We start from the raw sequence: 22,512 nt of genomic DNA, 5'->3' as shown, positions 1-22,512 counted from the left end.
CTTATCACCCCACCAGCCCCCGCATTCAAAGGATCATCCTCCGCCATTTCCGCCAACTCCAGCATGATGCCACCACCAAACACATCTTCCGTTCAACCCCTGGCAGCATTCCGCAGGGATCATTCCCTCCGGGACACCTTGGTCTACTCCTCCATCACCCTCTACACCTCATCCCCCTTCCATGGCACCTTCCCATGTAACTGCAGAAGGTGCAATACCTGCCCCTTTACTTCCCTTCTCCTCACCGTCCGAGGGCCCAAACACTCCTTTCAAGTGAAGCAGCATTTCACTTGCACTTCCCTTGATTTAGTCTACTGCATTCGTTGCTCCCAATGCAGTTTCCTCTACACTAGAGAGACCAAACGCAGACTGGGTGACCGCTTTGCAGAACACCTTTGGTCTGTCCGCAGGCATTACCCAGACTTCCCTGTTGCTTGCCATTTCAACACTCCACCCTGCTCTCATACCCACATGTCCGTCCTTGACCTGCTGCATTGTTCCAGTGAAGCTCAACGCAAACTGAAGGAACAGCACCTCATCTTCCAACTAGGCACTTTACAGCCCTCCGGTCTGAATATTGAGTTCAATAATTTTAGATCATGAACTCTCTCCTCCATCCCCACCCCCTTTCCGATCCCCCACTTTTTCCTCAATAATTTATATAGATTTTTCTTTTCCCACCTATTTCCATTATTTTTAAATGTAGTTCCATCCATTGTTTTATCTCTACCTTTCAGCCTTTTTCAATTTCTTCACCCCACCCCCACTAGGGCTATCTGTACTTTGCTTGTCCTGCTTTCTACCCTTAATTAGCACATTCCTTAGATAATATCACCACCTTTAACACCTCTTTGTCCTTTTGTCTGTGACATCTTTTGGTTATCTCCACCTATCACTGGCCCTCTATCCAGCTCTACTTGTCCTGCCCCCCTTAAACCAGCTTATATTTCACCTCTCTTCTATTTTTACTTAGTTCTGTTGAAGGGTCATTTGGACTCGAAACGTTAACTGTGTTCCTCTCTGCAGATACTGCCAGACCTGCTGAGTTTTTCCAGGTATTTTTGTTTTTGTTTTGCATTTCCAGCATCTGCAGTTTTTTGCTTTTATGCTGATCTCTTCCTCTATTGTAAATACTGACACAAAGTAGTTATTCAACATCTCTGCAATTTCCATATTTGCATTGGCAATATCACCATTATCAATTGTCAATGGGCATACAGTGCTCTTGGCCACTCTCCTTTTCCTAATAAAACAGTAATTGTGACAATTTTAATATTCCTTGCAAGATTCTTTTCATACCTTTTTTTGTAGTTCTTATGATGTGCTGAAACATGGGGAAAGTTTCAGATGAGTAAAGGTGTAAGCCAATGTGGAATACACACTCATGGGTCATGCCACAGCCATAGAGTTAAGGTGGCTTTAGTGAAGGGAAAGCAGTCAGTGCAATTGAGCCAGGTTTCATTGGCAAACTCAGCTAGAGATAAGGTGTGAATGTAGGAGCCTAGCTCAAGAGAGCATTCTATAACTGGCCTGTGAAAATTCATTCTGGTAGCTGGAGTCCTGCCAAGGGAATTGAGGGCAGAAAGTAGAAAGGGAGATAAGAAAGAAGCTGGAAAAAATGATCCCTAAGTACTGCGTGAGTGAGGTGTGCACAGGGAAAGGAGTATTGCAGTTTACATGACTGCAAGAAAATTGGCTGCAATGGTTATGCTGGGGGGTTCCCTAGGTAGGAGCAAAAAGCTGTGAACCTAGCCAAAGGAGTCTCAAGTCTGGAATAACATCAGGATAAGGGTCAATAGGAAGGTATCAGTGAATGGGTAAAAGGATGAAGCTTTGGGAGAGGAGTGTGCAAAGGGGCAAGTTCACAGTGAATTGTTCAAAAAAGGGTGTACAGCCCAGCAACTACAGGCAAGTATAATTTTAGCAGTATTGAATTTTTTAGAAACAATGACTTGGGCCAAAATCACTTGGGCAAATGCAGGTAATTAAGAGCCAGCATGGATTTGTTATGAACAAAGTTGTATTCAACTAATCTGCTTGAGAATTTTTAATGAGATAACAGATGGATGAGGGCATGCTCTTGATGTGGTGTACATGACTTCCAAAAGGTATTTGATTAAAATGTCACACAACAGACTTGTGAGCAAAGTTATAGCCCATGGAATAAAAGGGACAGTAACAAGATAAATATGAAATTGGCCGAGTATCAGGAAACAGTAGTGGTAAATGGTTGCTTTTCGGACTAGAAGAAAGTTTACAGTGCAGATCCACAGGGGTTGGTGTTAGCACCCCTGCTCTTCCTGATCTAGATTAATGGCCGAGACCTTGGTGTTTAGGGCACAATTTCAAAATTTGTAGACAACACAGCTTTTAAGCATTGTGAACATACAGATTAGTGGACTAGGCGGTCAAGTGGCAAATCAAATTTAATGCAGAGAAACACAGTGTGATTCATTTTGGTAGGATAAATGTGGAGCGACAATATAAAATAAAGGATACAATTTTAAAGGGAATGCAGGTACAGAAGGGCCTGGGGCAATATTTGCATACAAATCATTGAAAGGTACAGGGCAAGTTGAAAAGGTGGTTAATAACACATACAGGATCCTGGGCTTTATAAATAGAAGCATAGAGTGCAAAAGCAAGGCATAGAGTACAAAGGCACTCTGAAGAGTCACACCGACTTGAAACGTTAATCCTCTTACTCTCTCCACAGATGCTCCAGACTTGCTGAGTTTTCCCAGAATTTTCTGTTTTATTTCAGGTTTCCAGCATTCGCAGTATTTTGCAGTTATTTTAGAAGTTATAAACTTTTATAAAACACTGGTTCAGCCTCAGTTAGAATACTACGTCCAGTGCTGGGCACCAGACTTTAGGAAGGATGTAAAGACATTAGAGAGGGGGCAGAAAAGTTTCACGAGAATGGTTCCAGAGGTGAGGAACTTCAGTGACATTGATTGGAGAAGCTGGGGTTGCCCCCCTTGGATGATAAAGAAGAGAAGAAATATGATAAGAGGTATTCAAAATCATGAGGGGTCTGGACTGAGTAGATATGGAGAAGCTGTTCCCCTAAGTGGGAGGATCAAGAACCTGAGGGCCCAGATTTAAGGCAATTGGCAAAAGAAGCGATTACAACAATAGGAATTTTTTTTTTAATGCAGTGAATGGTTAGGATCTGGAATGAACTGGCTAAGTGTGTGGTAGAGGCAGATCCAATCATGACATTCAAAAGGGAATTGGATCATTATCTGAAAATGAAAAAAAGTGTAGGTCTATGGGGAAAAAGGAGGCAGAGGGAGCCTTGTAGAGAGCCAGCATGCATATGATGGGCAGAATCGTCTCCTCCTGTGCTGCAATTATTCTACAATTCTAGAAACGGGAAGGGTGACAGAGTGGGACTGAAAGGCAGTGCAGCTCTGGTGCAGAATAACAAGGAATGAGCAGACACGGAGAGCCATGGAGAGACACAGAATAGTAATGTATAAACAAAGTGTGAAATTATTCTTCAAATAATTACTTCATTGTAGTAGTTAAGAGTTTGAAGCTGCCTGATATATGGGTCAAATCATGGTGTAATTTAATGTGAAAAGGCAGAAGAGAATGTATGATTTAGGTAAAAATCTGCCATCAGGCAAATGAGTAGCCAGATGAACTTTAGAATGGATAAATTTAGGATGACTCACCATTCCACAAATGGTACACTGCTGAGGGCAATGGGCATTAGTACCTCAACATTTAACACGTCCAGACACCAAGCAGCAGTTATTAAAAAAGCAAATTAAATGTTGAATTACACTGCTGGAAAAGTGGAGGACTAGTCAGTGAAAATCATGCTAAAATTATATTGGGTTTTGGTCAGATCACAATGAGTACTATATTCAGCTTAAGCAACTGAGACTTGAAGGACACATTCAAGATATGTCAAAAAAGGAGTCGCAATGCTAATCCCTTAGTAATGAGGAAAGACTGTGAAGTACTCAGCTTTCCAGTGTTGAAAATAAGTGACCTTGAAGCCACTTCAAAAGAACTTAAGAGAGTAAATGGTACGCAAGACAGAAAAGGTAAACCCCGAAAACTAATTCAAATCAAACCATTCTACAAAGATAAAATGACATATTCTGACTGAAAAAAAATGCCAACTTAAGACTGATGCCAGAAACGTTTCTCCAGAGTGAAGAATATATGGGGCTAGTTTGCTCAGTTGACTAGATGACTAGTGTGGCGAAGAATAATGCCAACTGTGCATCCTTGTACCAGCTGAGGCAGTTCTTGGGGCCTTCCTCCTCGCAATGCCCCAAAGTGATATAGCAACTCAATGAGGAGGGAGAATGAAGAGAGGGAGAGAAAATATATGAAATGGAAAAAGTAGAATTGCAGGGACAACCAGTTGAAATCATTAGCAGTTCAATTCTGTGATAAAGGATTTCCTGCCCCCAAACTCTCTTCTGGTTTTCTGGTTGGATGAAGAATAGCTGAGTTAGTCTCCTCGACAGTATCTTTCTCATGCTGGGTGGTTTGGGCTCATTCCTTTGAAATGCACCTCATGTATTTCTATTTCCATTTCTGTTTGCTGGTCAGCTTAGTTATGATCAGGAACTCAATGAACAGGAAGCTGCAGATGTAAACCTGCACCCTATTCCTTTGTGCACTGCCACAAAGAAATCAACTCGCTGTACCACTAACTGAACTTACAACTTCAATTGGAAAAGAAAAACTAAACACCTAAGTTTCTTGGACCATCCAATCAGGTTTTGTAAAACCTTATAAACAAATTAGGAAGTAAATAACTCAGCCAATTACACAAACCATTCATGTTTGTAATGAATTTCCAACAGTGTTGCACTTTCTTTCTATGAGCAAATTTAAATATTATAGGGGCTAATACTATCTCTTCAGAATCAATTCGATCAAACAGCCTCAAGAAAACAGACACTAACATATGGAAATATTACAATTAAATACTAATTCTATGGAAGGCTAGGCACAGTTAGAGAAATGTCATTAAATGTATCAACGTACAATTTGTGATTAACTTTTCTGTAACTTGAGACTTTCTAGTTCAATAAAGAACACATTTAAGCAACATATATATGTATATATATATATATATATATATAATGTGTGTAAAAATAGAAGTGCAGTATACAGTAGAGGGCCTTCTCATGCTACAGTTTCCTTTACCAAGCTCTCCCTCCTCATGATTTCATGCGTTTTCTGAACTAGTAGCTTGATATTCAAAAAGTGAACCTCAGATAATATCATGATTCATACTCCAGTCTCACAGTTGAACAAATGCAGTGCTATAGGTTAATTCTTTAATTTAATCTAGATTATTTCTAGCTTTCCTCATTCTATATGCACACCTTCCTCTTCCCAATTCTTGACTATTTTTATTACTAGTTCTATCTTCTGCTTGGTTTAACAAATTGTGCCGTACTTGGCTTAATGCTTCCCACTCCTGCGTAAAATACTTTGCATCCTATTCTTTACTGCTTATTGATGTAAATTTGCCTTTATGCTCCATATTGAAGGTCCCCTATTTTTTATGTTTTTCATATAAAATGGCCATTTTGTCAAATGTTAAAGGTTTACTAATAATCTATCTTTGCTGTACAAATAGTACTTACCCCATTGACAGAAGGCCGCCTGAAATGGTATGATTGTTTTTCTATCACATTAATACAAATTAAGTCGATATCCAAGGTCATACAAGCTACCTGTTGAGAAATAAATTGTCACAAAAATATTTGATAAAAATGAGGTCCAACATAGTAAGTTATACTTAATGAAAACAGGATTTTCTCAGTTCTGCCATATTTAGAGAAATTACTTTATGGGAATTGGAATGAAGAGGATAGCACTAGGAATGATCAGCTTTTAAAAAAATAAAAATTACTATTTCATCCCTGGAGAAATGGAACAAAATTGTCATTCTTTACATTGCTATTTCTCTTTTACTTTTCACTACATTTCTCACACATTTACTTGGGTTGTTGATTTATCTACTGTCAACCCCTTCTTACTCATTAGTTGTCTCTCTGCATGGGATACCACATATTTCATTAATGATGCATTTAATTTCTGTCAAATCAAGGGTATGCAGCATGATAGCAATGAAGATGGTTCAATGGGATCAGACAAGATCACACTGGGCTGCGAACCTGCTGGATCATGTATACGAGAGGGAGGGAGAGCGCAAAGAGAGAAGGGGAAAGCATGGATTAGAGGAGTAAAGGTAGGAGGGGAGATGATGCCTGGTATATGAGGGGCAGTGGCGCAGGGAGCCAGGGTTTGGAATTACTTAAGATGGGTCAGGAGAATTGGATTATGTGGTTTCAGACTACTTTGAAAGGCAAAGGTTGGGAATGAGTGGTGGCTTGTGGGATGTAGAAAATGAAGGGGAGGAACAGGTATTGGGTACAATCAATCATCCATGTGAGGGAGAGGGTGTCATGTGCACCCAATTGCTTGGAGGGGGTAGCAGTAGGGGAGGAGTGTGCAGTTGCAGGTGTCTGTGACATTATCCTGGATTCACACTGCTGGGGAATAGAGTAATTGGGATGCATAAGCACTCAAGGGAAAAATGGGGCATTCACGGGTACTATCAAGTGCAAACCAATATCTGGGAGCTCAGTAGCACAGACAGATAGACTGGACATCAGATGGAGTAATCTGCTTTGGTCACCTTGACAAAAGATTCATAGAATATGTAGAGGCCTGTAAAGTTGCAGTGCCCTGGCATATAAATTGTACAGAAGGTGACAAGCATGTAGAGATGCTGCAAATTGAGAAAGGAAAAGTAAGTTAGCCTGAGGAACCCAAAGGAGGAGGCCTGGATGTGGATTGTTGAAGGTGGTAAAGTGGAAAGGAACGTTTTGTGAATACTTGAATCTTTTTACAAGTTTATGAATTTTGTTTAAGGGATTTGATTGGCAACCATTCTTCAGCTTTATTTTCCAATGAATGATTCTTCTTCATTTAATAGTTAGCTTTGGTTTGAAAAGAAAACACAATGATCATCTCAAACATGTCAATCAGCTGGCAACAGACCTATTTCAGTTGCCCTATGAACGCATTGAACATTTCACTTTGTCATATAAACCAGATGCATAAAATTAACATGTGTACAAAAATAGCAATATAAAAAATAGAAAATCTTAAGCAACGTAGTATAATTATTCTATATCCATACAAGGTAATTTTTAACAAGGGTAAATAATTGATTTGACAGTCCCAAAAATATAACTCATACTTGCAGAATGTAGGGAAATGCATATATCTATATTATTCATAGACATGGCTAATTACCAATAGTATTTCTAGTCAACACTTGAAATACTACAGAATTTTAGGAGGCACGATTATACATAGTTTCAATAATTTGAAACTATAGAAGAAATTTTACCTTAGCTTGCCAGGAATCACTCAGTTCCTGGCTGCAAAATGGACAAGAAAATGGATGGACACATCATCAGGTTTCCACTTGTAGCTGAGAAAAATAGTGCTTGCTTTCTATGGTAATAGCACTATGCTAAGTGGCCACCCATTCTTAACAGCACTGAGGACAACACTGTGAGTCCAGCAACAATCTCACTCACATCAGAGGATTTGAGATGGGGGCATACAGCAAGAAGGTGCAGTGGGGAAAATGGCAAGCATTTTTAAAAACTATTACAACATTAGATAACATCTTTGAGGATGGAGTTCTTCTGCTGCTCTTTTCACACAGCACAGCAGCTGGCAATCATTACCAGTGTGGCAGGCCTACGGGATCTACAGCCTTTCATCTGTTTCCAGGATCTAGGCCCTTCCAGTGGGCAGGCCAATGCTAGAAGGACATCCAAGCCTATAAAGATCACCCAAGACAAAAAACATAGTCCGTTTCAGATTGTGGCAGACACGGTCAAGGGGAAGGGGAGACAGGAAATTGGCTATTGTTTTGGAAATTGTTTATTGCATCCAACAGTTTCACTATTGATGCTGAAAAAAATAAAACATTTGTAAATTCTAGATTAGCAGAAGTTGTTTGAAAGGTGGTGTGGGGAACCTTTTTCTTGCCACAGGTCATTCACACAATCAGTCATGGGCCACGGACGCAAAATCAACTTAATTCAGTTTTTTTAAAAAGAGAGAATACAGAAAGGTTCAACTCACCCGCTGTTTTAATGTGATAGCTGAATTTGAATATTATATTGTTAAATATTATATATTGTCCAAAGCAAATTTGTAACATTGATGATAATGCTATTTTGAAGGCACTATTGTCATAGGTCTATATTTTTAGAAATCTTGCTGTGGGTTGGATGAAATTGAGCAAAAGGCTGGATATGGCCCATGGGCCATAGGTTCCCCACCCTTTTTTAAGTCATACTCATGAATTAGACAGAAACTGAAATACATGACAAGATAATTGTTATATCCGTAGATGGATATTTATTAATTATACTCTCTCAAATCTGGTTCACTTACATGAAACAACTTTTCTGTTTTTGGTAACACAGCCACAATGTCATATGACCTGGTATGTGGGGAGGTAGTTCTCTGTAACCAAATAATTGTGTTTTAATTATCAGGACGGAACATTATCTTCGTTCAAATGAAATTTCAACAAATAAAAATAAAACTGGAATATGACGAACAACAGTTTACACTTGTTTGACACTGTTCTGTTAAAGTGCTTGATTTATAGTAAAACTATATTTACTTTTCAGGGGCTACCCCTGTGCCATACAGTAAGTTCGATTTACTCCTGTTTCACATTAACTTCAGTAAGTTAAATGGGACCCTATAATCTTGTTGTGCATTGCGAGATTTGTTTTAATGATATTTCCATGTGACCCATTTGGCGTCTCCTGCTCTCTAACTCTGACTTGCAGCTTCTACCCATGCCCAAACCTCCGCCTTGCGGCTTCTCCTTCTGCCCTACCTGCCTCGCCCCATGACCGACTTCTCCCCGTGTCCAACCCACCCTCACACCGAACCTCCCATGAAGGTGATGAGTGGGTGCATTATATAAAAAAAAACATGGATTATAACAGCCCCAGCTTGGCACTTCATTGGGACCTACATTTTCAGAACCCCAGAGCTCCAACTTCAGATTGGATCTGGATCTTGAACAGGAATGCAGATTCAGGATAGGGAAATGGTGAGAGAGCGAGTCAGGGAGCAGGAAGTTGGGTAACAGGTTGGATGGGCACAGGTTGAGGCTGTAGGGTCGGGGAGAGGGTAGAGGCAAGTTGGGGAGCCAGGGCAGGAGGAAGGCTGCAAGTCGGAGGGTCAGGAACAAAGAGGGCTGCAAGTCAGAGGACCAGGGATGAGAAAGATCTGCCGCATGGAGTGGGACGTTTGGGAAGCAGGATCAGTGACGATGGGATACTGTAAGTCAAAACTTACTTCTTTTATATTTTAAATATAAGTTATTTCATGTAGGAATTTAACATTGTAAAGTATTTCAACTTACAAGGTGTAATGTTTTAATTTTTTCTCTGATAGGTTTTCTTGGACCTTACTTACCTCCAATTTTAACACCGATTCCTATGAAGAACCCAAGTTTCACAAAGTCGTTTCACTCAAAAATTGCGATTTTCAGGAATGCAACCATAATATATAGTAAGTCTTCACAAAAGTTAAAAATAAAAATGGGCATCATGAAAATGTATTTTCAACATGTGCATGAACCCACATTTTAAAAGTGCATTCCAATAACTTAACGCCATCTGTCCTCTACTATTTAGAGCTGTAATTTTCCTGACAGGCTAAATTTTACACGTTTGACAAGTATGTTAATATAATATAAACAATTAAGGGGAAGAATTCCTTTTTTTGCTTTGTATAATAAAAACATAAAACTGTTCTTTTTAATTAGGTTTATAATTTCATTGTCCATCATCCAAACGGAATCCTCCTCAGTTACTCAAAACTGCTTAATGGGGTAAACGTCTACATATACACTAAAGATACTCGGCTCCATTTTTTTGGAAAGTCCCTCAACTCAAAAGTAGCTGTTATTCTTTGCAACTACCTGCCCAATAATGAGAGCTGAATGAGCAGAAAATTGCTGCAGTTAAAGGGTGATAAAAATTGATGCCAAGCCATCTGTGGGCTTCTGCCTCTGTCTTCTAGTGGGGCTGAAACCCTAATGTACCTCATCATTTTCATATATTCCTTCACTTTTACTTTCCATTCTTGCCTCATCCCTCCTCAAACTACAACTCAACCAAGATACTGTGACCTGTGTCATCACCTGTTGCTAGACATGCACTTCATCTTTCTTCAAACTTCATCGTCCCACCATATCGAAGTAAATTAATTTGCTCGACGTCGCTTTGAAACCCATCTGTGGTTTTGTCTCACCATCCTCCATGATCCCCTTCATTAACACACCCCCTTATACACACTCTACTTCTTGCTTATTCCCATGACCTTTGTCCCACAATCAGCAGCTGCCATTTTAGGCCTGCCTTCTAGAATTCCTTCAATTCCTCTTGACTAGTCACCTTCCCCCTTACCTTATTTAAACAAAACCCTCCCTCTGACTAGGATTCAGCTTCTCTCCACTCTCTTCATCTATCAACCCAACCAACACTTACTGTCCCTGACATAATATTCTGAAATGTCTTTTTCATATATTGTGTAATAGAAGTTAATATTTTAAGTAGCTTGGAATAACTGTTGTAAAAAAACATTTGTCTTGGAAATCAAACTCACTGGAGATTAAAAATTAAGCATTGGTACTTACCAGATCATTGCAGTGAGAGGCATCAGAGACAATCACAGTAAGTCTGGTCACAATTTTAATTGGTTTTGATTTCCCCTATTTGACAGAAATTTTATTAAGCTTATCAGTTTAATTATTTCCTATTCTACATGTTAACCATCATGACAAAGTATATTTGTCTTTCAGCCTTAAACATTAATGTTCTGTCATACTTAAGGTTTAAAATATTTGTACAAGTCACCTGCAGCAGCACTGTAAGTTACCCCTTGAGAAAAACGTAGGCACAATCATGAGCTATTATTAGTGTTTAGAATGCATTATTACCCTAATGTTGAGAATTCTTCAAGCTCTAAAAGGTTTAATATGGCTATCATGATCAAAAATCTATCCCTAGACTATCTACTTTAATTACAGTCCATATTTTTTCTCCTAGATTGTTATAAATGTATGAATGTCAAAATCAGACATTTATCTCTACAGATGCTGTCTAACATGCCGAGTATTTCCAGCATTTCCTCTTTTCATTTCAAATCTATTTCAGATTTCCAGCACCTGCAGTATCTTGTTTTTGTATTTCAAATGCTCTTGGTAATGATCTGGTTCTCAGAAACTGAAGCAGGTTGATTAGATTCAGTGCAAGTATGCATCAATATTAGCTCAATCACTTGGGAACCCTGAAACTACACATGCAACTCTTCTAGTAAGGTTCAATGGTTAACAATCGCCATTGGAAATCCTGAACAATTTCACTATCTTTAACAAAAGGAGTTGTGCCTAGTTTTAGGGCTCTGGATGAGAATCGTTCACTAGGAAAATTTACTGAACCAGTAGGGAAGCTGCAGTAATGAAAACAGAAACAACAGTTTGGAATGATGAAATACTCTTTGCAATCACATATAAATATATTCATGTAAAGCATTAACAAATTCATTATTACAGAACCTAGTCTCAAGCCAATATCTATATACATATATATGCTGAAAACACCTGGCAAACCAAAGAATTAAGAAATACACCCCAACTCAATTCAAAAATGTGAAGTCAGAGATCATTGAAATGCATTTGCATAGAAATATCAAAAATGATGAAAATCTGATTTAAAAAATGGAATTTATGCATAACCAGATTAATGGAAGATATTGTCTATAGTTCTTGTTTATAATTATTTATATGAAAATGTGCATACAACTACCCACTTTATACTGTTCCTTGTAATAAAACTATGGAAAAGGTGAAGGATAATGATTTAACAGAAAAAAACAACAATTGTCACATTAATTGAATAGGAACTGTGAAGACAGTTCCAACATAAAAGACAGAAAAAGTTACACTGATTACACAATAACACCATGGCATCATTAATAAATTTTTGCACAGTACTCAAATATTGTGTAATAAAAATACAATGCCATTGTCTATTCCATGATTGCAGTGGTTCTTAATGTCTTGTCTGCAGATCACTGATGGTCCATGGGAGTCCTCCAGGTTGCCCATGGGCTGGTTCAAAATGCAAGTTAACGACGTGCAACGCCATGATCAAGGCCATATGAGGGGTTAGGCCAGAACCCTCATTCCCACCATTTGGTAATATCACACGATCACATGCAGGGTGCAATTGTCAAAAACACAAACAATAATGTGATTTTACAAGCAAGATTATGTTACTGTTACAACACACAATTGCGAGATTAAATTTTCAACACATGTGGGTCTGAAAACAAAGAACAGCAGCCTATCAGGAGAATGAAGTTATGGAGCTTGGTACCAACATCACCTCATTGGTGTCTCATCAAAAGCAGCAGCGTACTTCCCATTAGCTCTGATGAGATTTTTTGCTGTGGCAAGTCAATGCAGGAGGGGTGAGACTGGCAGGTGGTCCGCGGGGTCTTTTGCCCTACCTGAGTGGTCTGCGGTTGAAAAGATTGAGAACCACTGCACGATAGTAGGCATAACAGGAACTAAGATTATACTTCCCAAAATGTACTGTACACTGAAAACATATATTGTGAACTTCTTTTAAGTACGTACCTGCACAATAGGTGGAGATGGGAAAAGTTCTGTAACAGATATTGGTTTGGCAATTTCCTGGAAAACATTTTATTGTTGTAATAAATGCCAAACAAAAAAGGTTTTTTTGAATTAGAATACACAATTTGCACTTCTGTTATCTCACTGATGGTCAAAATGTAAATGTTTATAACACATCTGAAATTGTATGTTAATAAATTCAGACAAATACAATAAATTCTAGCATATAATTCAAGGTATTCATTGCAATAAAATTTTACTCAGTAATGTAATCATGGAATGCAACAACTTGCATTTATAATAAATTTCACTATCAAAAACTTAATTATGTTCAAAAAGAGATTTCTCAAAGTTTTTCACTTTGTACTCATCAAGGCAGCTCATAAGAAATACCAACAGGGGAACAACAATTTACAGTGCATGAGAAGAGAGTGGCTTGGCAGTTAACTGTTTCCAGCTACATTCTGCATGGCAACACCTCTACCAATCAGAGTCCACTTGCCAACTAATCAGACTCTTCTCTTGCAGTATAAACTGCTGGTATTTCTTGCAAGCTGTTCTGATGAGTGCAAGACGATAAGCTTGGGTAGCATATCTCTTTGTTCAGTAATACTTCAGTATGTATTGCTAAACAACTACTTAATTCTGTCCCTTCCTATATTAATGTAGTTATTAAGTAACATATTTATTACTTAAAGGTGGCAATAAGAGGCCAGAAGCCAGATGCCAAGTGACTAGGAATTGCATGGTGACAAGGAGGAGGACTTGGAAGTAGAACATTTCAGAGTTGGAAGAGCAGTAGATTGTTTAAATGAACCAGAGTCTTCAAAAGACCAAATGTAGAAGCATTAAGATGGGTCAGGGAGGTGTGGATGGAGGTTATAATAATGGTGGATGGTGAACCACCTTTATCTCAGTTGTTTGGTGCAATTCCTGAAACTTGGACAGCTTTTTATTTATAAAGAAAGATAAACTCACAGCTCAGGGAAGATTGCTTTGTTGCCAAGCCCAAACTTCAGGATACAAAAGCAAAATACTGTGGATGCTAGAAATTTGAAATAAAAACCGAAAAAACTGGAAATACTCAGATCAAGCAGCAGTGTGGAGACAGGACATGCACTTAACGTTTCAGGAGGATGACCTTTCATCAGAACTGGGCTTCACGATGGTTGAGAATTCTGATGACAGGTAATCAGCCATATTTGGGAGGCTTTTGGAGTGATCAGAGAGGAATAGGTAAGTCAATGTGAATTTTACAATGTATTTCAAAACTGGCTAATTTTGGTGTTTATTTTGCTGTAAATTTTATTACTCTTTCAACATTAAAGACAACATTTACTCTGTGTACTATGTTCTACTCTTGATTGGTGATGTGCAAAAGCAGTGCCAGCTTTTCTTTAGAGATGTTATTGACTGCTTTTGTGGTAGTTGCCGATTGTTCAGTTTTCAGCGATTTTAAACTTTTTTTAAAAAACGAATGCAAAATCACCATGGCTAAAAGACAAAGGACAGACACTAAACGATAGAAAGGATAATTAGACTAAATAAACCAATTTGAATTGGGACATTAATAAAGCTTCCATACCTGCCTTTTTCCTTGAAATTCAGCCACATGGTTAATTGCAACTGTTGAATAACCAACTAAGGGACAGAAAAAATAAATCATTGATAATGCTCATGCTGCAGCAGTACAGCAGCATATAATTATTTGTGTCCTTTCATCCACGTTCTTACTTTAAAAATATATTTATTCATTCATGGGATGTGCACGTCGCTGGCTAGGCCAGCTTTTATTGTCCATCCCTAAGTTGTAGGAACACCCAAGGTGCTGTTAGGGAGGGAATTTCAGGATTTAGACCCAGCAGTGAAGGAACGGTGATATGTTTCCAAGTCAGGCTGGTATGTGGCTTGGAGGGGAACTTGCAGGTGGTGGTGTTCTCATACATCTGCTGCCCATATCCTTCTAGGTGGTGCTGTCAAAGGCACCTTGGTGAGTTGGCACAGTGCATCTTGAAGACAGTACACACTGACACTGTGCATTGGTGATGGAAGGAATGAATGAAGAAAATGGTGGGATGGGATGCCAGTCAAGCAGGTTTTATCCTGGATGGTATCAAGCTTCTTGCATGTTGTTGGAGTTGGACTCATTCAAGCAAGTGGAGAATCATTCTATCACACTCATGGCATGTGCATTGTAGATGGTGGCCAGGCTTTGGGGAGTCAAGTTACTTGCTGCTGAATTCCCAGCCTCTGACCTGCTCATGTAGCCACAGTATTTATATGGCTGGTCCAGTTCAGTTTTGGGGTCAATGGTAACCCCAGGATGTTTATAGTGGGGGATTCAGCAATGGCAATGCCATAAAATGTCAAGGGGAGAGGCTAGATTCTCTCTTGTTGGTGACAGTCATTGCCAGCCGCTTGTGTGGTAAGTAACATCGCTGCCACACATCAGCCCAAACCTGAATATTGCCTAGGCCTTGCTGCATAGTGACATGACCTGCTTCTGTATTTGAATTGCAAATGGGATTAAACATTGTGCAATCAGCCGCAAACATCCGCCACCTCTGACCTTATGATGGAAGGAAGGTCATTGAAAAAGCAGCTGAAGATGTTTGGACTCAGGATATTGCCGAGGAATTCTTCCTGCAATGTTCTGAGGCTGAGATGATTGATCTCCAACAACCACAACCATCTTCCTTTGTGCTAGGTATGACTCCAACCAGTGGAGAATTTCCCCCCATTCCCACTGACTTCAGTCGTGCTAGGGCTCCTTAATGCCACACATGGTCAAATACTGCCTTGATGTCAAGGGCAGTCAATCTCACCTCACCTCTAGAGTTCAGCTTCTTTGCCCATATTATGACCAAGGCTGTAATGAGGTCAAGAGCTGAGTGGCCTTGGTGGAACCCAAACTGAGCAATAACGAGGTTACTGTGAAGCAAGTGCCGCTTGATAGCGCTGTCAACGATACACTCTATCACTTTACTGGTGATCAAGAGTGGACTGATGGGGTGGTAACTGGTCAGGTTGGATTTGTCCTGCTTTTTATGGACAGGATGAACCTGGGCAATATTCCACACTGCCAGGTACATGGCAGTAGTATGGCTGTACTGGAGCAGCTTGGCGAGGGGTGCAGCTAGTTCTGGAGCATGAGTCTTCAGTACTATTGCTGAATTATTGTCCGGGCCCAGGGCCTTTGCAGCGTCCAGTGCCTTCAGTCATTTGCTGATATCATGCGGAGTGAATTTTATTGGCCGAATCAGCATCTGTGATGCTATGGAGGCCGAGATGGATCATCAATCTAGCATGCAGTTGGGTTTAAAATGGTTTTAAGTGCTTCAGCCTTATCTTTTGCACTGATGTACTGGGCTCCCCCATCGAGGATGGGGATATTTGTGGAGCCTCCTTTGCTTGTTAACTGCTTCACTGTCAACCATCATTCACATGGTTATGTCCTGTCCCACCAACAGGACAGACCCACCAGAAGTGGTATGCAGTCGGGACAGAGTTGCCCGGGGAGTCCTCGACATTGGCTCTGGGCCTCAGGAAGCCTCGTAGCATTAGGTCAAACGTGGGCAAGGAAATCTCACGCTGAATACCACCTCCCGCTCCCTTCAGTTGATGAATCAGTACTCCTCCATGTTGAACATCAATTGGGGGAAGCAGTGAGGGTGGCAAGTACACAATGTACTCTGGGTGGGGAACATCAAAGTTCATCACCAAGGGTGGCTAGGTAGCACCACTACTGACCAAGCTAGCCGAGTCCTAAAGGACATAGCTGCTAGACTGGGTCAGTGGTTTGTTAACTGCTTCACTGTCAACCATCATTCACATCTGGATGTGATGGATTTCTCTTGTTGGCTCTTCACCACCTGCCACTGACCCAGTCTAGCAGCTATGTCCTTTACCTAGCCACCCTTGGTGACGAACTTTGATGTTTCCCACCCAGAGTACATTGTGTCCTTGCCACCCTCACTGCTTCCCCCAATTGATGTTCAACATGGAGGAGTACTGATTCATCAACTGAAGAGAGTGGGAGGTGGTATTCAGCTTGGGATTTCCTTGCCCATGTTTGACCTAATGCTACGAGGCTTCCTGAGGCCCAGAGTCAATGTCGAGGGCTGCCCGGGCAACTCCGTCCCGACTGCATACCACTTCTGGTGGGTCTGTCCTGTTGGTGGGACAGGACATAACCATGGATGGTGATAGTGATGTCTGGGACATATTCATGCTCATTGCATCATATGCTGCAGACAATGTCAGGCTCTTGCTGGACAAGCCTGTGGGACAGCTCCCCCAGCTCTGGCACAAGCCCCAATATATTAATAAGGAAACTTTTGCAGGATTGACATGGCTGGGCTCGCAATTTCATTCCTTTTATAATTTTCATAGCAATTAATATTGGGCCATAGCTTCCGTCAAATGGCAATCACAATTGGATTTCCACTTCATTCAATGCAGCAGCCCCTTTCTTGCCCACCTTCCGACTCAGGCTGGATAAGAAAGACGCAGTGCAGCGGGTTCCCGAGAACAGGTGAACTGAAGGTAAGGAAGGCATGCCCCGTTTTACAGTACTAGCTTCAGAAAAGCAGGTAGGTTAGATCAACTGATTCCTCCTTCTAAGCAGTGTACTTAAAATTACTCATTTACTGCCAACTTGAGCTGTACTATTACTGGTGAAAAAATAGTCTAAGTAGGGTGCAAAAGAAGACTCTATCCCCACACAAGTGTGAGATGAGCAGGCATGGACAGGATATGGTAAAGTTAACTAGCTTTATTGAACTTTTTACCCAGCAAGTGATTCAAGTTGACCCACAGGTCACTGGAAGGCAAATGGGACTTTTTTTTCCTATTCTTTCATGGTTGTGAGCTTTGCTGGCAAGGCCAAAATTTGTTGCCCCTCAGGCGTTGGTGGGGGCGAGCTGGCTTCCTGGACCGCTGCAGTCCACTTGGTGTAGGTATACTCAGTGTTGATAGGAAAGGAGTCCAAGGATTTTGACCCAGTGGCAGCAAAGGATCAATGACATAGTTCCAATTCAGGCTGGCATGTGGGTTGGAAGGGAACTTGTAGGTAGTGGTGTTCCCATGCATCTGCTGCCCTTGTCCTTCTAGGTGGTGGAGGTCACAGATTTGGAAGGTGCTGTCAAAGAAGGTTTGGTGAGCTGCTGCACAGCATCTTGTATTTGGCGCACACTGTTACTATTGTATGTTGGTGGTTGAAGGAGTGAATGATTAAGACGAATGAAATGTCGATCAAGAAAGCTGCCTTGTCTTGGGTGCTATCAAGCTTCAAGTGTTTAAGACACACTTGACTTGTGCCTTGCAGGCGGTGGACAAGCTTTGGGATATGAGGAGGTGAGTTACTCGCTGCAAAAGTTCTAGACTCTGAACTGCTATTTTAGGCACAGTATGTCTGTGGCTGGTTCATTAAGTCTCTGGTCAATGGTAACCTCCAGGATGTTGATGCTAGAGGGATTCAGTGATGGTAATGCCATTGAATGTCATGGGAAGGTGGTCACTTGTGTAGTGCGAAAGCTATTTATCAGTCCAAGCCTGAATGTTGCCTTGCTGCAGACACAGGCTGCTTCCATATCTGAAGAGTCATAAGTAGTATGAACATTGTGCAATCAGCAGCCAAAATCCCTACTTGTAACCTTATGATGGATGGAAGATCATTATGAAAACAACTGAAGATGGTTGGGCCTAGGAAATACCCCAAGAAACTCCTACAGTGATATCTTGGGGTCGAGATGATTAGCTTCCAACAATCACAACCACCTTCCTGTGTGTTACGTACATCACAAACCAGTTGAGAGTTTTCATTCCGAGTTCAGTTTTGCTAGGGCTCCTCGATGCCACAATCGGTCAAATGTTGCCTTGACATCAAGGGCAATTACTCTCACCTCGTCAGTTCAGCTCTTTTGTCCACATTTGGACCAAGGCTGTAATGAGGTCAGGAGGCAAGTGGCCTTGATGGAATCCAAACTGAGCAACATTGAACAGGTTACTCTTGTATAAATACGGCTCGATAGCACTGTCGACAACACCTTCTGTCACTCGACGATTGAGAGCAGTCTGGTGTAATTGGTCAAACTGTTTGTCGTGGATGGTAGACAGGATGCACCTCGGCAATTTTCCATATAGATGTCAGTGCTGTTGCTGTTCTGGAACAGTTTGGCTAGTAGCACACAACTAATTCGGGAGCACAAGTCTTCAGTACTACTGCCAGGTGTTGTTAAGTCTTTTAGGTTGTTGGCCTTTGCCATATCCAGTACCTTCAGCAATTTCTCGATTGATAGCAGAAGTTTTCCGGCACTGGTCCTAAGTCATGGAAAATTGTTTGAATGAGGATTTTTGATGGCAGCAATGTTCAGCAGTTTAGAGAGCTCTAGAGTAGGGTGTATTGAATGTTGTTGTGTACGAGCTTAAATTGGAGATGTTTTTTCCCAGGCTAGGAAAGGGCATCAATTCTGAATTCTATGCTATTCACTCAATGTGACACGTGGGTCCACTACTAAAGGACGAAAAGCAGTTTGTCGCAATTCATAAAAGGGCACTAAAAAAAAGACACTCCAATTAAAAGACGAAGTTTGCACTCCTGGGACATCCAACTAGTCAACTTAACTTAGGAGCAGAAATAATACTCACGATGCGCCGCGGTTTCTATTAGACTTTGCAATCTCTTTCTGTCGGCGGTGTTGACGATGTTTAAATCTACGAAAAGCGTCATGCTTTCACAATGTGACGGGAAGTGTCCGCTCTTCCAGAGGCTCGGTGGATAAATGCTTGCCGCTCGCACAGGGCCCCGCACAAAGCCGCCAACCCCCTCCCCCTCACTTTAAACCAAAGAGCAACAAACTCGAAATAAAAATTGGAAATGCTGGAGAAGTTCGGTAATTTTGTGAAGCATTTGGGGAAAAAGAAACCCAGTTTAGAGTTTAAGGTCGGCGACTTCTCCTCAAAACGAACTCAATCTGAGATAAAAACAAAAAAACTGCGGATGCTGGAAATCCAAAACAAAAACAGAATTACCTGGGAAAACTCAGCAGGTCTGGCAGCATCGGCGGAGAAGAAAAGAGTTGACGTTTCGAGTCCTCATGACCAATCTGAGCCCGAGCCGGGGGATTAGACTACAATTCCCAGACTCCCCTCCAGCTTCTCTCCGACTCGTTTCGATATCCTTAATAATAACAGGAACAAAATGCTCTCTCCTCGTATTCTCGCCAGCAGCTCACCTCAGGCTGATTTTGCCACTATCCGTGAGAAAAACACGCAACTCGCTCAAGCCAGGGGGGGAGCCTTTACGCAGTCGCATTTGCCACTACCCGTGATGCCCCGGGTCGCTGGCGGTTCACCATTGGTGGAATTTGAAAACTGGGGCGCGCGGTGGGAGCGTTAATCCAGGAGGGCGCGCGCGCGGTGGCGATTGGAGCAGCCGAATCCGGGCGCTTGGGTTCAGTGTGCCCCGGTGGTCAAATTTGTATGGTCCAGGCTGGTTACCCCCGTTTCTGAACTGCGGGGCTCGTTGTCGTCTGGGTTGCACCAGCGCCAATCTGCAGCACGGAGAGCCGGTCCCCGTAATCCAGGTAAACCCAGTGCTGTGGGGCTCTCCCTCCCGGGGAGAAGAGTGACTTCTTCTCCTGTACGGGGGAGCCAGATTGCCGGACATCACGAACAAGTCTGACCCGAGGGTCCTTGTGTTAACGCTCGCTCCGCGCCTGAGCTCTGTCCTTGTACGCTGTCCATGTTATTCGATCTTCCTTCTGGGGGCTTTGCGGCCTCTGTTCTGACTAATTTTTCCGAGCCTCTTCCCTTGCGCATTCCTCTAGTCCTTTCCGCATGAATTTGGCTTCCCTCTTAAGGCATCGGTGCTCGTCCCGTCAACCATTGATTGTGGTAACACGTTCCCTGTTTCAGATGCGCTCTCTTTGGGTGAAATGGTTTCTGCTGAACTCTGACTACCATATTATGTCTCCTAGTTTGCAAATATCTTAGGATTATGTTCTCATTCACTGATTTGTTGCTTTGGGACATTGCTATGTGCAAATTAGTTCTGGTGCTTGTCTACATAACCGTGGTTGCATTCAGAGCTAATTCAATGGCTGTACGCTATACTGGAGATTGGGATATGATTACATATGTGAGATTTTTCTCACTATTTTTAGTCAAGATTGTATTTTGTAGGCTTGATCTTTATTATTTTAGCTATTTGCAGGATTTGTTCTGACTAAAGATTATCTCTAGATTATCTCAATGCCTCTTGTATATAGATTTGACCTGGCGATTATTGGCGTAACATGGAAGTGATTTCAATGACGTATTTTATTAGGTTCGTCCAACAACAACTATGGCGCTTCACAGGCGTATTGTATGCAATGTATGACATCGAACCACGTAAGGAAACATCAGGTCAGATTATGATCCCCATAGCGAGAGGGTGAATTTAAACTTTCAGGGAATAGCTGAAGGCAAAGCAAAGTTACTTGTTTTAGGGCTTTACAAACTAAGAGCAATATTGTCTATCTTTCAATAGGCAACTTCTACTGTAACGACAGAACAGAACTTTTCCCTTTTTACTTTTAACACAACTGAAAATCCGCTTCAGTTATATTTTATATTGTCCTTGAAGTAGGCATTCAGTTATCGGGAAACCTGTTATTTTTGTGAAGTTATCCGCTTTGGTAGGGAAAAACAGAAATGCAGAGTATTTCCTAAATGGGGAGAGATTGGGAAGTGTTGATGTCCAAAGAGACCTGGGTGTCCTTGTTCATGAATTACTGAAAGCTAACAGGCAGGTGCAGCAAGTAACTAGAAAAACAAAAGGTGTGTTGGCCTTTATTGCAAGAATATTTGAGTACATGAGGAAAGATGTCTTGCTGCAATTGTATGGAGTCTTGGTGAGACCGCACCTGGAGTATTGCTTAGAGTTTTGGTCTCCTTACTGAAGGAAGGATACACTGCCACAGAGGGTCTGCAACACAGGTTCACCAGATTGATCCCTGGAATGGCGGGATTGACCAATGAGGAGAAATTGAGAAGACTGGGCCTGTATTCTCTAGGGTTCAGAAGAATGAGGTGATCTCATTGAAACAGACAAAATTCTTACTGCTGGATAGGGTAGATGCAGGAAGTTTCCTTTGGTTTGGGGGTTGGATCTCAGAATAACGGGTAATCCATTTAGGATTGAGATGAGGAGGAATTTCTTCATTCAGAGGGTAATGGGTCTTTGAAATTCTCTATCCCCGAGGACTATGTTCAAGGCATAGATCAGGCATCAAGAGACATGGGAATAATGCAGTAAAATGGCGTTTGAGGTAGAAGATCAACCATCATCTAGTTGAAGGGTGGAGCAGGCTTGAAGAACCAAATGGCCTACCCCTGCTCCTATTTCACGTGTTCCTATGTTCCTATCTTTTGCCATATATCTGAATAATTACCTTTTAAACCGTACTCTGTTTTGGGGCCAGCTTTCTATGCATTCTGCTGCTTGTCCCCTGACTCCCATGTTCTGCCCTTTGAGTCTACTAGTGGCATCTTGGCTTATTCGAAATCCAAATATAGTTTGGACAATTTTCTGAAGAGAAAAGTTGTAGGTCCTTAGGGAAAATGTATCGGGGATAGCACTTGCAGAGAGTTGGCACGGACGCAAGAAGCTGAATATCCTCCTTTGCTGTTACTATTCTATGACTCTGGCCCAAATCTTCAAGTCAACAGTGATGCTGAGGTGATTGCCACTGACTGAAGATAATTGCGACCCTTTTTCCATC

At 41.3% G+C, this 22,512-nt stretch overlaps 2 protein-coding genes across 5 annotated transcripts in view; one reads left to right on the top strand and one right to left on the bottom strand.

Annotated features, from left to right (window-relative positions):
- Positions 1-20,062, bottom strand: part of rpp30 (ribonuclease P/MRP 30 subunit) — a 38,355-nt gene extending 18,293 nt beyond the window's left edge. Inside the window, exons 1-6 of one of the 2 annotated variants that reach the window (XM_041210221.1) lie at positions 19,394-20,059; positions 14,331-14,386; positions 12,746-12,802; positions 10,739-10,813; positions 8,470-8,541; positions 5,628-5,717 (exon numbers count right to left, since the gene is read on the bottom strand). In XM_041210221.1, the coding sequence (XP_041066155.1) occupies positions 5,628-5,717; positions 8,470-8,541; positions 10,739-10,813; positions 12,746-12,802; positions 14,331-14,386; positions 19,394-19,475 (432 nt within the window). In that variant the 5' untranslated portion in view covers positions 19,476-20,059. Of the gene's footprint in view, positions 1-5,627; positions 5,718-8,469; positions 8,542-10,738; positions 10,814-12,745; positions 12,803-14,330; positions 14,387-19,393 lie in introns of both variants that reach the window. The other variant, XM_041210222.1, reaches the window with a different exon arrangement.
- A 129-nt stretch (positions 20,063-20,191) lies between these two features.
- Positions 20,192-22,512, top strand: part of kif20bb (kinesin family member 20Bb) — a 130,714-nt gene continuing 128,393 nt past the window's right edge. For 2 of the 3 annotated variants that reach the window (XM_041210554.1, XM_041210552.1), the window contains exon 1: positions 20,192-20,331. The gene's annotated coding sequence lies outside the window, so the exon portion shown is untranslated. The remainder of the gene's footprint in view (positions 20,332-22,512) is intronic. The other variant, XM_041210553.1, reaches the window with a different exon arrangement.

Source organism: Carcharodon carcharias, chromosome 17 (assembly GCF_017639515.1).
Source record: "Carcharodon carcharias isolate sCarCar2 chromosome 17, sCarCar2.pri, whole genome shotgun sequence".
Lineage (NCBI taxonomy): Eukaryota > Metazoa > Chordata > Chondrichthyes > Lamniformes > Lamnidae > Carcharodon > Carcharodon carcharias.
This window is presented reverse-complemented; position numbering and strand designations above follow the sequence as displayed.